Source organism: Colletotrichum siamense (genome assembly GCF_013390195.1).
Source record: "Colletotrichum siamense strain Cg363 chromosome Unknown KSG_Cg363_contig09, whole genome shotgun sequence".
NCBI classification, from domain to species: Eukaryota; Fungi; Ascomycota; class Sordariomycetes; order Glomerellales; family Glomerellaceae; genus Colletotrichum; species Colletotrichum siamense.
Genome location: NW_023501022.1, coordinates 1,275,870 through 1,287,629, shown reverse-complemented (window position 1 = coordinate 1,287,629; position 11,760 = coordinate 1,275,870). Strand labels below are relative to the sequence as shown.

At 55.3% G+C, this 11,760-nt stretch overlaps 2 protein-coding genes across 2 annotated transcripts; one reads left to right on the top strand and one right to left on the bottom strand.

The window, feature by feature from the left end:
* Window positions 1-762: 762 nt before the first annotated feature.
* Window positions 763-2,681, top strand: CGCS363_v013078 (uncharacterized protein; the record flags this gene model as incomplete). The annotated part of the gene is made up of 5 exons (XM_036644927.1): window positions 763-986; window positions 1,045-1,710; window positions 1,763-2,131; window positions 2,181-2,579; window positions 2,633-2,681. 5 exons carry the CDS (start codon window positions 763-765, stop codon window positions 2,679-2,681), a joined length of 1,707 nt encoding a protein of 568 aa, XP_036489551.1.
* Window positions 2,682-4,835: 2,154 nt separating this feature from the next.
* Window positions 4,836-6,405, bottom strand: CGCS363_v013077 (Uncharacterized protein; the record flags this gene model as incomplete). The annotated part of the gene is made up of 4 exons (XM_036644926.1): window positions 4,836-5,753; window positions 5,811-6,004; window positions 6,070-6,270; window positions 6,354-6,405. 4 exons carry the CDS (start codon window positions 6,403-6,405, stop codon window positions 4,836-4,838), a joined length of 1,365 nt encoding a protein of 454 aa, XP_036489546.1.
* Between the last annotated feature and the right edge of the window lie 5,355 nt (window positions 6,406-11,760).

Below are 11,760 nucleotides of genomic sequence, written 5' to 3'. Positions count from 1 at the left end.
ATCCGCCCAGGTTGCCTCGACGCTCCCTTTTCTCAATGGCAAAGGAGGGGGCAAGCATGACGGGAGAGTCTGGGCCTGTGGAGCAAGTCCGGCACTACACCTATCCCACGGTCTTAAAGGTTAGTGCGGTTCTTGCGGGGCTTTCCATATAACGAAGCCCCGCAAGTACTACGCTAACCTTTAACACCGTGGGATAGGTGTAGATCCAGCTCACAATTGCTGTGACTGGTAACCAAGTGCTCCTGCCTTACCTTAATAATCCTCACGGCCCAGCCCGATTGCCCAGCGATGCTCATCTCATAACGGAAGCTTGGCGGGAATTACTGTTGCCGGTTGCTGGTGCTGTTGTTGCTGCTGCCGCTGCCGCTGCCGCTGCTTCGATCGGATTGTCGTTGTGCACCTCTCCTGCATGCCTCTTGGTTTGCTGTGCAGAGCTGTCCAGCGCTTTTTTGGTGGAGGAAGCAAGACATTGCCCGCCATTTGCGGCACCTCTTGTCTTTGACCCTGGCTCGACCAAAACTCACCGTCGTCGTGGTTTTTGTATTCTCTTTCCCCCGTCTACTTCTGCTCTCTGTTTTCTGTCTTTCTGGTCACTCGCAAACTCTGCCGACTTTCTGCGCCAATTTCGAGTCGTCGTTTCGTCGTTCGCTTCGCCGCCACCCCCACCAACGACGGTTCGCCTCACTTTGTCTCCCACGACGTCGCGGCACACACGGCACGGCACGGAAGCCAAGGGGAACCAACCGGCACACGGAGACTGCGATGTCGTCAAGGCAGCTGCAGCGGCTCGCCGTCACGCCGCCGTCCGAAGACTCGGACAACGTCGTCCCGGGTTCGCGTTACACAAACCGTCAATCGCCTTCGTCCTCAAATCACCAGTCCCCCGCGGAAGCAGCCCCGCAACGCGCCCACCGGGCCTGCGAAAAATGCACCAGGACGAAGAAGAAATGTGACAAGGGCCTGCCCGCCTGTTCGAGATGCACCAGGTGAGTCAACCCCCCAAAAAACGCAGTGAAGCGCAGTCAATTTTGACGCAGCCAACAGACTCGCCACCAACTGCTGCTACGACTTTGTCGTCAACCCGCCATCACTGACCATCGTCGACCATGGCGTCGCGGCCCAGCAGCCGTACAACGCGGCTGGCGATCCGGGCTCTGCGTTCGAGTGGCTCAATCAGGTCGACTTCACCGCCAGCCAGATCATGCAGCTTTTGATCAGCCGCGGCGTCGACTGGAAGGCCTCAGTCACGATGTATTTCGGTACAATCAACACATGGCTGGCCGTCATCCACCCCGAAGTCTGGGAGAGACGGGTCGCTGCCGCTCAACTCGAGACGAACCCTGACGACGTTGATCTAGCCCTCATGGTCTTGTGCATCCACCTGCTGACCATTTGGAACTGTGACGAGTTTTCCCCGACTGCCATGCTTGAGCATCCTCTGTATCAATCAGCCAAGAGGATATGGATTCTGAGGAAAGCCTTCAGCAAAGCCAAGATTGAGCACATCCAAGCGGGCGTCTTGATCTCTCTCTATGAGCTCGGTCACGGTAACATCTCCCGCTGCTACCAGACTTTTGGTGAGGCGGCTGCCATTGGCAAGGTCTTGTATTTGAAGCCTGGAAAGTACGTCAAGGAGGAAGAGGACTTGCCTGCCGACCCCGAGGAAGAACAGAAGCGAGCCCTCTGGTGGGTTCTCGTCATCATGGACAAGTAAGCGTGCCGTATCCCCGACAAGCCCCAACGTCGGTCACTGACGACTCAGGATTTCCCATGAGCAATCTGCAACCCTGTGGACGCCGCTCCAGATGGACATGCCCGCAGAAGACGACCTGCTCCCAACCGAACACCACCTCTGGGATACTGAACAGAACAAAACAGTGAAGATGGTCAAGCGGTATCCGGTGACCATACCGGCTTCAGTGCGAGTCGGCGCGTTTCAAAGGTCGTGCCAAGCGGCAATTCTCCTTGGCTACGCTTGCCATTGGGAGGTGGCCAGCGCCGAGCAGGAAGAGCCTCCAAGCGTGTACTCATTTGTGCAATTGGAGACAGCCACACGCAACCTCTGCGAAGCTCTCATCACGCGATCTGAGACATGGGGCGAAAACCTCAACACTTACGCCCTTTGCGCAAGGTTAGTTGTCCCTTTTCTGACCTCTTGAATCATTGCTTACACATAGTAGTCTCTTCTGTCTTCTCTTTTACTCCTTCATGTATTCGGCCAACCATCCGGACGCACCGGCGCGCGACCCCGAGACAGACATGGAAATGAAGAAAGCCGTTGCTGGCATCAACTTCACCATTGGCCTGGTTATCGATGGCTCGAGAGGCATTTTTAATGCGTACACCAACCAAGATGAGGTCTTGGAGCATTGTGCGCCGGTGTGGCCTTATGCACAGTACCACACGATGCAACTTCTATTCCATTACGAAGCCTTGCTGGAAGATGGGCAAGGCCAACTAGCAGAAGTCAGGCAGAGTGTGGAGAATACGGCAAAGCGATGGGGCTGTTGCCGCTGGTTGTTGGAGGAGTTTGATAGGGTCCAGGCTGCGAGGAGCGGCGGAGCCACGATGTGCAGGAAGTGAGCTACTTCTGCCTCAACTCTCTCTCGGGTTTCGAAGCTAACTCTACCAGGTGCACGCTCGGAAGTAGGGCTTGCGGACACTACCCATATTCCGACTGAAGGCCATGGAGATACGACTATTCGACGAATTCGGTTCCAGACCTGCCGGGTTAATAGTTCCATGTTTATCGGGCTACATTTATCGGCCTTGGCGTTTGACCACGGCCACAAGACGGCATTGACCTCCTTGCAAGCATACACGGGCGAGGAGGGCAACGTCTGGTCTGAAAGATTAATTGGAGACGAAGCTGACAAAGATGAGGCGTCGAGGAGGCGGCTTTCGACTTGGCAATTGCCACTTGATGATCTGTGTTGGTCACAAGCACCGTCGCATGATTGGAGTGTCGTCGATACTCCGTCATTCACCAAGCGCTTGAGTCCCGGCTACACAGATGCTGGTTGCGACGAACCGTAATACCTGAAGCAGGATTTTCCGAGCCCCCACTTGCCATCGTCAGAGACCGGCAAAAACTGCTGTCGAAAGTGAGGCGGGGAAGTCACCTGTGCGCTGAGATGCCCGATATGTTTCGTGCAGCCAAGTACCTTCGCGTGGTCGGGCAAAGACATTGGGGCAAAGCTGCTTACCAATGATGCGACAGCAACGGCGACGAAGTCTGTTTCTCCTGACCAGGCGCAACTGTGAGAGCTCCTGCATTGAGAATGCAAGGCAGGAAATGGTGGCGCTGATTGCAAGGCCACTCCGGAGGCGCACAGAGAACTCAAGGCTGCACAATCCGAGCATCCCCAGGAATCCGGAAAGCTTCGGGCTCGGATTATCTTGTGGAAGAGCCTCAGTTTCGCATGTGGGCAGAGGATCACTCAGATGACCACCTCACGGACTCCTGCACGTCGAGACTGCAGGTCAGCACATGGAGCACAAGTACAAGCTTGTGATAGATGCCCAAGGCTGAAGGCTGAGCCTGCAGAAGGAGCCAAAACTTCAAAACGAGGTTCACGATCGACGGAGGTTGACGGTCTGCAGCCTCCCCGAGAGGAGGAGACATGGTTTTACAAACCCGTCCGAGCAGTTGCACTCAAGTTCTGCACGTCAAGCAGCTCAGGCCATTTTCTGACGAAACGCTGCACCCCATTTATTCTTCCGTGCCTTTTCATTCGTACTCGTGTGATTGCCTGTGTGAGGTCGGTGACCGTTGACGAAAGCGAACCCCGCAATCGCCATACCATCTGCCGTGATGGACCTCGAAATGAGTGTCTGAGTCTGCGTTACCGCTGTGCCACCACGCAACACCGGAGAGATCAATTATTTGCCTTGCTCGTGCGTTCCAGTAGGTAAATGTCACTATCGGAGAAGGCAAGAGGGGTCCGCCACCAATCGAAGATCCAAGTCGGTCCTATGTCTAAGACATTTTTGTCTTGGCTGGGGGGGCCAAAAGGTGTTTGTTTGTTTGCCATCACCTCGATCTGCCTGCCGCCACTTCAATGGAATATTGAAGAATGCTGTGTGTGCTTTATTCCGAATGCGGTCGAGAGATAAGACACAGAAATGTCTCTGTTACCCTGGTAATGTTTATTTTGGTGCTCTGCCGCGAAAGTGTGTCTCTTGTCCGACGATGATGAATGGCGGGGGTTGTAGGGTGAGATAAGATGTCGTCAAAATAGCGAAAGGAAGCAAGGCCAGTTCCATAGAGAAATCGGTCCTAGCCAAGTCCACGCGAGTGGGATACCGAAGCGAGGGAAAGACGTCGCTTCGCCTGGCTCTTTCGCTATTTCAACGTCCACTGACACACCGACGGCCATGACACCCAAAGGCATGACAAACATACAAGAAAAAGCGACCATGATAGCGACTGGGACGGATATAATCGGATCACGGCGGACGTTGGAAGTGTTTTTTGGTAATTCGATTTTTTAGTTAGCTGTTTAGAGTCTTTCTTAGCTAGCTGTATGGAAAATTTTTCGAGACTAAAAACCCGCCCGACTCTAGTAGTGGTTGTAGTAGTAGTAATAGTGTGGTATCCAAAGAAGCAGTGATGCGGCCGGTGTTTGTTGAAAAACAGACAGAAAACTCGGAACGCCATTCGGGAAATTTGCTTCAAATTCCTCGTTCAGTTCACCCCGCCTGTCCCACAAAATCAAAGACCCCTTTCTCCGTATCGCACCCCGCCGCCAATGCAATGGAAACCTAGAAAAGACATAAAAAAATGTAACCCGACCAAAAAAAGGGTCGAGCGGTGATGGATGTCGGCTTTGTCGTTATGCCGCGTTCCCCACCACCAAGATTAGGAGCATGCCGTTGAGCACGCAGGCAGCGATGAAGCTGCTGTAGACTGCCACGCGCTGCCACATGCCAATAGGGTCGCGGCGGTAGATTGTCATGCCCAGGGCGATACAGGCGCTGAATAGAGAGGCGACAACGCCGACCGTCACACCGGCGTCGACCTCGACGCGCATCTTGTGACGACCGGTCGTGATAAGGATGCCAGCGACGAGTAAAAGGAGAAAGGACATGAAGAAGCAGCCGATGGTGCTCCAGAACAGGACGCGCTCGCGGTACAGCCTCACATGTTGCTCGTTGATGCTCGGCAATGCGGCGTAATGAGCAGCATACCCTGATGCTGGGATGCCGTCGGAGCTTGCATAGTCGTCGTCCGTGTCCGTGCCGAGCGGCGAGATGCCGCCATAACTCTCCAACAGAGGACCGTTTCCGAGCAGACGTTGTCCTTCGGGCGTGTCCCGCTTCGAGAACCACGTCCTAGCGTGGCGGAAGGGTGCTGAGAGGATCGCGCGCATCGAGTCCAAACCGGGGAAGCTTATGTCGTCGTCGGGGTTGATGTAGATAGCGTACTCGTCCTCGGGTCCTCCGCCTTCACTGCCATCATCATACTCGTTCCAGTAGTGCTGTTGCGGCTGGACAGGTTGACGGGGCGGTTGCCGCGCGGGAGGCAGCGGCGAAAAGAAATCGTTAGCAGACCCTCTACGGGACATGTTAGGCTTTCCGTCAGAGGAAGGCGAACTAGGCTCGCTCAACTGAGGAGTAGAAGTGCGCAGAGTGTTGAGAAGTTCTTCGTAACGGGTTTGAAGTTGGTTGAAGTCTCGGCGGGTGAAACTCTTGGGGTTGGCCAGAACGTTTTCGCGAAACCGCGCGCCGAGCGTGGGTGACCCTGTCCATTTCTTGACTCGCTGTCAGCGGGAGATAAGGCGGCGCATTGTGAGACGAAGGGTGCTTACCTTGTACTTCTTTGTGATCTTGCGGAAGGCGACAATCTGGGCATTGATAAAGCGGGCAAGAGCGAGGATGTCCTCGCCGCAGCGCAGCAGGTCCCTTTCGTACTTGGCGAATCGGCGGTGTCGCTTCAGGGAAACTTGGCCACCATCCTCGGCGCATTTGACCACGAGCTTCTGCACCTGGTCGGAGACATGTTCTGCAGCCCTCGTGTTAGCCAATTGGACTCGCACGCATGCACACTTGCTTATCGCAAAAACCTACGCATCCGTCTCGTAATCTCGTCCGCTTTGCTCGTCACGAAAAGGTCGACTCGGTCGTGCTGCTGGCACAGCTCGTTGTAGAGGTTGTCCTCGAACCGCTTGAGGGAGGCATCTTGGTGGCCCGGGATGGCGATAGCGGTAGCCTGGTCGCGTGACGTGTGTACCTTGATTTCGTGTTTTAGGGAATTGTAGTCGACGTTATCTGTGAAAGTCTCCAGTCAGTCGGGAAGGTCTTCACATGCCAATTGGGTGGTGGGCCGGTAGTGCATCGACGGGGCAACGTACGTAGACTCCATTCTGGGACAGATTCCTGCTCGAGCTGTTCGCCGTATTTCATAGCCCTGAAATTCTCGCCTCTTGTTCGAGGGGGATCGTCGCCAATTGCGTGTGGTGAAGGGTTGACAGAAAGCGTGTGCGCTCGGCTGGGCTGGCTGTTTTTCAAGGACGGCGCGGAATCTTGTATTTAGTCAGGTCTGGTAGTGCCCCCAAGGAGTTGGGACTGGTTGGGTGTGGCAGAGATAAGCGGCCGGGGTCGGTGGTGCTCTGGGATGACGCAATGACGGTGACTCGGCCGTCAATTCGAAGCGGATGCGCAGGTGCAGGGAGAAGAAATATGGCACGGTCTATTGTACGGGTGGAATTATGTGCAGAGAGGCAGAAGAAGGTCGCGGGGAGGGTGCACGACTCGAATTGAAGAGAGCACTGCGGAAGGTTAAGTACGGTATGGACAGGAACGGGGATAAGTATGAAGGCAAGGTGCCGTGGGTTACTTACCTTGAGAAGGGCCAAAGTCTAAATAGAATGGAGATTGGAGAGATTGGAGAAAGCGAGCAGTAAGGTACCTCGAGCGGTACAGCGGTACAGCGGTATCCGTCACTGGGCAGTGGCTCTTCTTGCCTTGATAAAAAAAGGGCGACAGGGATTCGATGAGATGGACGAGGGGCGGGGAGTGCAAGACTGGCCGAGTGGACGGGGGGCGCGAGGCAGTGAAGGGTCTGGCTGCATGGATGCTGCTTCCATGGTTCAGGCCGAGTCCTGGTCGACCTGAGAGCAAGTGTCTGGGGGGTGGCTTGCGATAGGTGCGATACGGCGTCGTTTCCACTGGAGCGCTGAAGGAGGCAGTCCTGGTCTGTCTGTTCCAGCCCTTGGCCGTCGTCGACCGATACGTTCCCGGTACCCAGGCAAGTAAGCATCCAAACCGCGGCTACGGTCACGTCTTCAACGTCGACCGCACGCAACCCGACTGGCTGTCTTCCAGGTGGTATGCGTACTTGTTTGATTTGTTGATGGTGTGGTCCCTATCTGCATCTTCTCACTTATCTCAACCAGCGCAGCCAGAAGAAGGAGGTGCGCAGAGGATCGCTGTCTGCAGCGGTAGCGGCTGCTGCATGCCTGCTCCCCAGAGTGAGAAATGGTTGCAAAACGTGCCTTGGCAGCTACGTCTTGGCTCGCAGCAGCAACTTGAAGCAACTGTGCAGCAACCCCCTCGACTCTATGACGCCGGTAGGTGCCACATTGTACACATGGGGGGACTTTATCTGCCAAGCAACCCGATGTACCTGTCTAGCGGCCATCGTGTATCATGAAGCGGAAGTGACCTCTGCCTCTCTTTCTCTTTCTCTCCATCTCTGTCTCCTCATGCGCGGGACGCAGAGCTCAGCTGGGATCCAAGTCGGGTCTCGTCGGGTCTCCGCTCGCAGGGCGTTAGCACATTGGCGATATGACGATGGGTACGCAGACGGATGAGCTAGGGGAGGTCGAGCTGGAGCTGCAGCCGAAGCGGAACATTCGTGGACCGTGGAGGTGCATGTTTTGATGGCCCAGCGATGCCCACTCCGGGCCCGGGGTCGAATTCCTTCAGTTCAGGGTCCCTCCTTTTCATCATTGCTCGCCGATGCCCAACGGCCAGAGAGTTCCACTGGATGCGACTGCGCATTGGCACTTGCGGATAGTAGTATAGTAGTAAGTGCTACTTATCTCATGTTTCTCAGTGTGGACAAAACATACCTCTGCTGATTGCGTATGGATTGGCGCGGATTGTGAGATGGCCGTTACCCTTGACGTTGCAGTGTGAAGGTGCCGTTCTCGGCTCTCTCCTCGACTCTGTTTCGCTGCCGTTTCTGTGAGAGGCAGCTCCCTCCTGCCATGCAAGTCCATTGCTGCTACCGCAATTGCTCCTGCTCTTGCAGCAGCGGCAGGCAGGTGCAGGCATCGTGTCCCCACCAGGCCGGTGGACCTTCCCCTCGTCCACGTCGTGTGTCAGGGAAGGTGGCCCCCGTCACTGCTGCCCTGCGATACGGGACGCTGGAGGTTGACCCCCGTGCCTTCCCCCCTCCCCTCAGGTTAGGCAATTCTTGCTCATCTCGGCCATTCTTTCCCTCTGCGTCTCGACTTCTCCAACTTTCTCCCTCCCAAACCAGACAACATGGACTTTGGACTGAAGAGCCAACAACAATGATTTTTCTCGTCCTCGTGCCATGAGACTGCATTTCGCGCTGCTCGTGCCTCGTCTCGCGACTAAATCCGCCGAGCCGAGCCCTGCCGCCAGAGGAATCGCAGTGGACATGGCGGTGGGAACGATGAAATCTCTGATTCGGAGCGTCTCTTGTGTTCTAGCGCGACAGGGGCTGCAGTGACCACTCACAATCTGGCTTCAGATCACGATGGCCGTTCTTTTTGCCCTCTTCGACGCAAATACATGTTGGGACAAGCTCAACGGCAACATCAACGGCAATGCTAGTTCAATTGTGGCCGACGAAGAAGAAACCGGCAGAAGCCGTGTTACATCCTGCCTCTCGCCAATGTCGGATACTCTGCTCATTCGACGACGGTGGCCATGCGGGCTTGCAGCTTGCCGCGTCCGAGGACAACGCCCTGCCAGAAACTCTGAGCAAGCTGCTGCATGGCACAATACCTCTCTCCCATTGGGGATACCTTCGCCTTTGCCCGCAAATTGCGGTCTGGCTCGTTATATCCCACCACTGTCACCTCATGTCTAGCCACTATTCGATTGACTTCTCTCCTTCTTGTCACCGCGCGTTCGGGCTCGTCGGTGCATTCACCATTTCAACCACAACCTTGCTGCTCGCTTGCATGCAGCGCAGAGCTGCACTTGCACAACCACCCCATTGCGACACGACAGAGTTTGGGCTTTAAAAAGCACTCCCGGGTTGCTCGCAGTCTCGGCCCCCATTCATCGGCACGCACAAGGCCCAGCCCAGCGCAGCCCAGCGCAGAGACCCGGCACAGATAAGATTCCAGTCTGCTGCCCCCTCTTCCGTAAGCGGACGAACCTAACATAGTCAATGAGCACATGCTCACTTTCTTCATTTGACAGCTGGCCGTCGCACTATCGCGACGAGATAAACTTCGTGTCACCTCTCCGCAAAATTCCTTTCCTCTGACTGGCCCGGTCTCGGTTAGGAGCCCATGTCATGGCAGCTTTGCGTGCCATGCGACACCATGCCAGCAGTCTCCCATCGAGATGTGTCCACTACTGCATAGCATGCTGGTCTAATGCCTCCATTCGGATGTACTCGGGCGCTCTCTGCCGTCTTTGCGTCTGAGCCTTTGCTTATTCCGCCATTCCGCCGCAACGCCGCTCCGACACCCGCCAGAATGCTTGGGAGCCGTCGCTTTCAACATGTCCACGATCCATGCTTGTTACAAAAAGAAAAAGACACCAGAGGGTCTCTTCAACTTTCTTGGACCGTCCATGATCGCGCACAGCTGGTACATGTTCCTGCAGAGCGAGCCTCCGGTCGGAATATCAATCCGTCCTTCCCGCTCAGCTCCGGAATTCTGTTGCAAGACGACCCGAATGTTTGGCCGAATCTCGACGAGGCCGAGCCAACATCCTCGCCGCCGGTGTGGAGCTGATAGCGGGCCTCCGTAGACGCTGAGTCAGAATCTACAAAGCGTTCAATTGGCTGGCTATTTCCTCACTACAAATCTGATTCACTAACATCTCTCAGTATCGCAGCCCACACTCTGCCCGTCACCCGGCATCAAACATCAATCCGTCTGCTTCTGTCCATTTCTCTCCACTTCCTCCACTGGAAATGCATCACGACGGAGTCGTTGGCAGACAGATGCAAAATCGCCTTGACCACCCTGCTCTTGGGTCAAGGGTCCTGCGCCCCGGCTCGTGGCCCGCGGTGAGCCGCTTACATGTAAACCCACTTTCTTGCGGCGGTGGATAACAAATGCCTGCTCTCGTACATCCCACGTGCTCGATACGAGAGATCTATTGGTCTCTTCGCGCTTTGCATCCAATCACTCCTACGCAAAGGCACCGCAGGCGTGCATCATTACGCATGGCCATGGGATTTTTGACATTTCGCCCACTGTGGCGGTTTGCTACCGATAGGTCACTGTCTGTTCTTGCCGTCAAGACAAGCAAGGCGCCAAGGAAACACTCAACTGTGCCGGCACAACTACATGGCACTGCGAGATACACCGATAGAAGTACATACGTACTTGCGCAAGACAATCATCGGTACCAAGAGTCCAATCCGGTCTCGCTTACAGAGTACACACAATGTTCAAGGTCTGCAGTCTTTTCCCCTCCCACAGCCTTCGAATGCGGATTGGAGCGGCACAAAATCACCTGTTTCGCCGTCTGCACCTCCTGATTGTTCGCAGGACAGTGGCACTAGAGGATCTGGCGGGACGCTTCAGGATCTATGCAAAGGCCCCGGTCGAGTCCAGGATAATGGTCACTGGAGATGCAACGTTCCAAGGGCTCGCAAAGAAGGCAGCTCAAACTCGGACTTCGACGTCGAGGCCCCCAAACTGCCCCGCCATCACTCCGCTCTCGAGGGTAAATTGGAAAGAGACGAAGGATTGCAAAAGGTCCTAGTCCATCACGGAGCCGCATCTGCACAGATTTGTACCCTGTTCCGGGTAGATTCTCGACCGTTGCTGCAGTCATACCAATGTAAGCGGAGACAGAAACACAGAGCGGGTTGAGACCTTGGAGTCCCACCGACCGGGCATTTCGAGGGCGAGCACGCGACTCTATTCCGAATCCGTCACCGAGAGCATCCCAACGGGTCACAAGCAGGGGCAAATTGAAAATCTGCACCAATAACACTGAACTTGAATTCTAGCGGCCGCTTGAAAGAGTATTTGCTCGCGTGCTCCGTCGGTCGCAAAGGAAGTGGAGGGGCCCATGTCTGCAGGTTGAAAAAGAAAATTTAATTCATCTTCCGCATGGAATTCTCTTGAACATCCGAGACGGATCGGCGGATGTTGGAGCCCCGTCGACACCTTCCGATGGCGACCCGCCCGCACTGGTCCAGCCCCCCGAACTGCATGGAGATTTGAGGTTTATCCGCGTCTTGTTTCCGCCGACACGCAGTTGGTTGGTTATTGTCGGGCCAGAGCCCATAGCTCGGTCGAATCCCACGGGGTCGAGTGATACTGAGAACGGGGTCAATAGGGGAGCAGTCACATCTCAGCCGTGAGGCTATGGTTATGGCCCATCAAAAGAAGACGGCAAACCCACCCTGGCATCCGTACTTGCTACAGAAAAGCCGAGCCGCAGGATACACATTCTGTACTATCCAGGGGTGACATTCACGAGTGTGGTGTTCCGGTTCAAATACCCACACACCTCGGCGAATCTTCCCGTTCTCTACAGCCGCTTCGCATGGCAGAATCTTCAATAACCCTTATCGATCTGCATTCG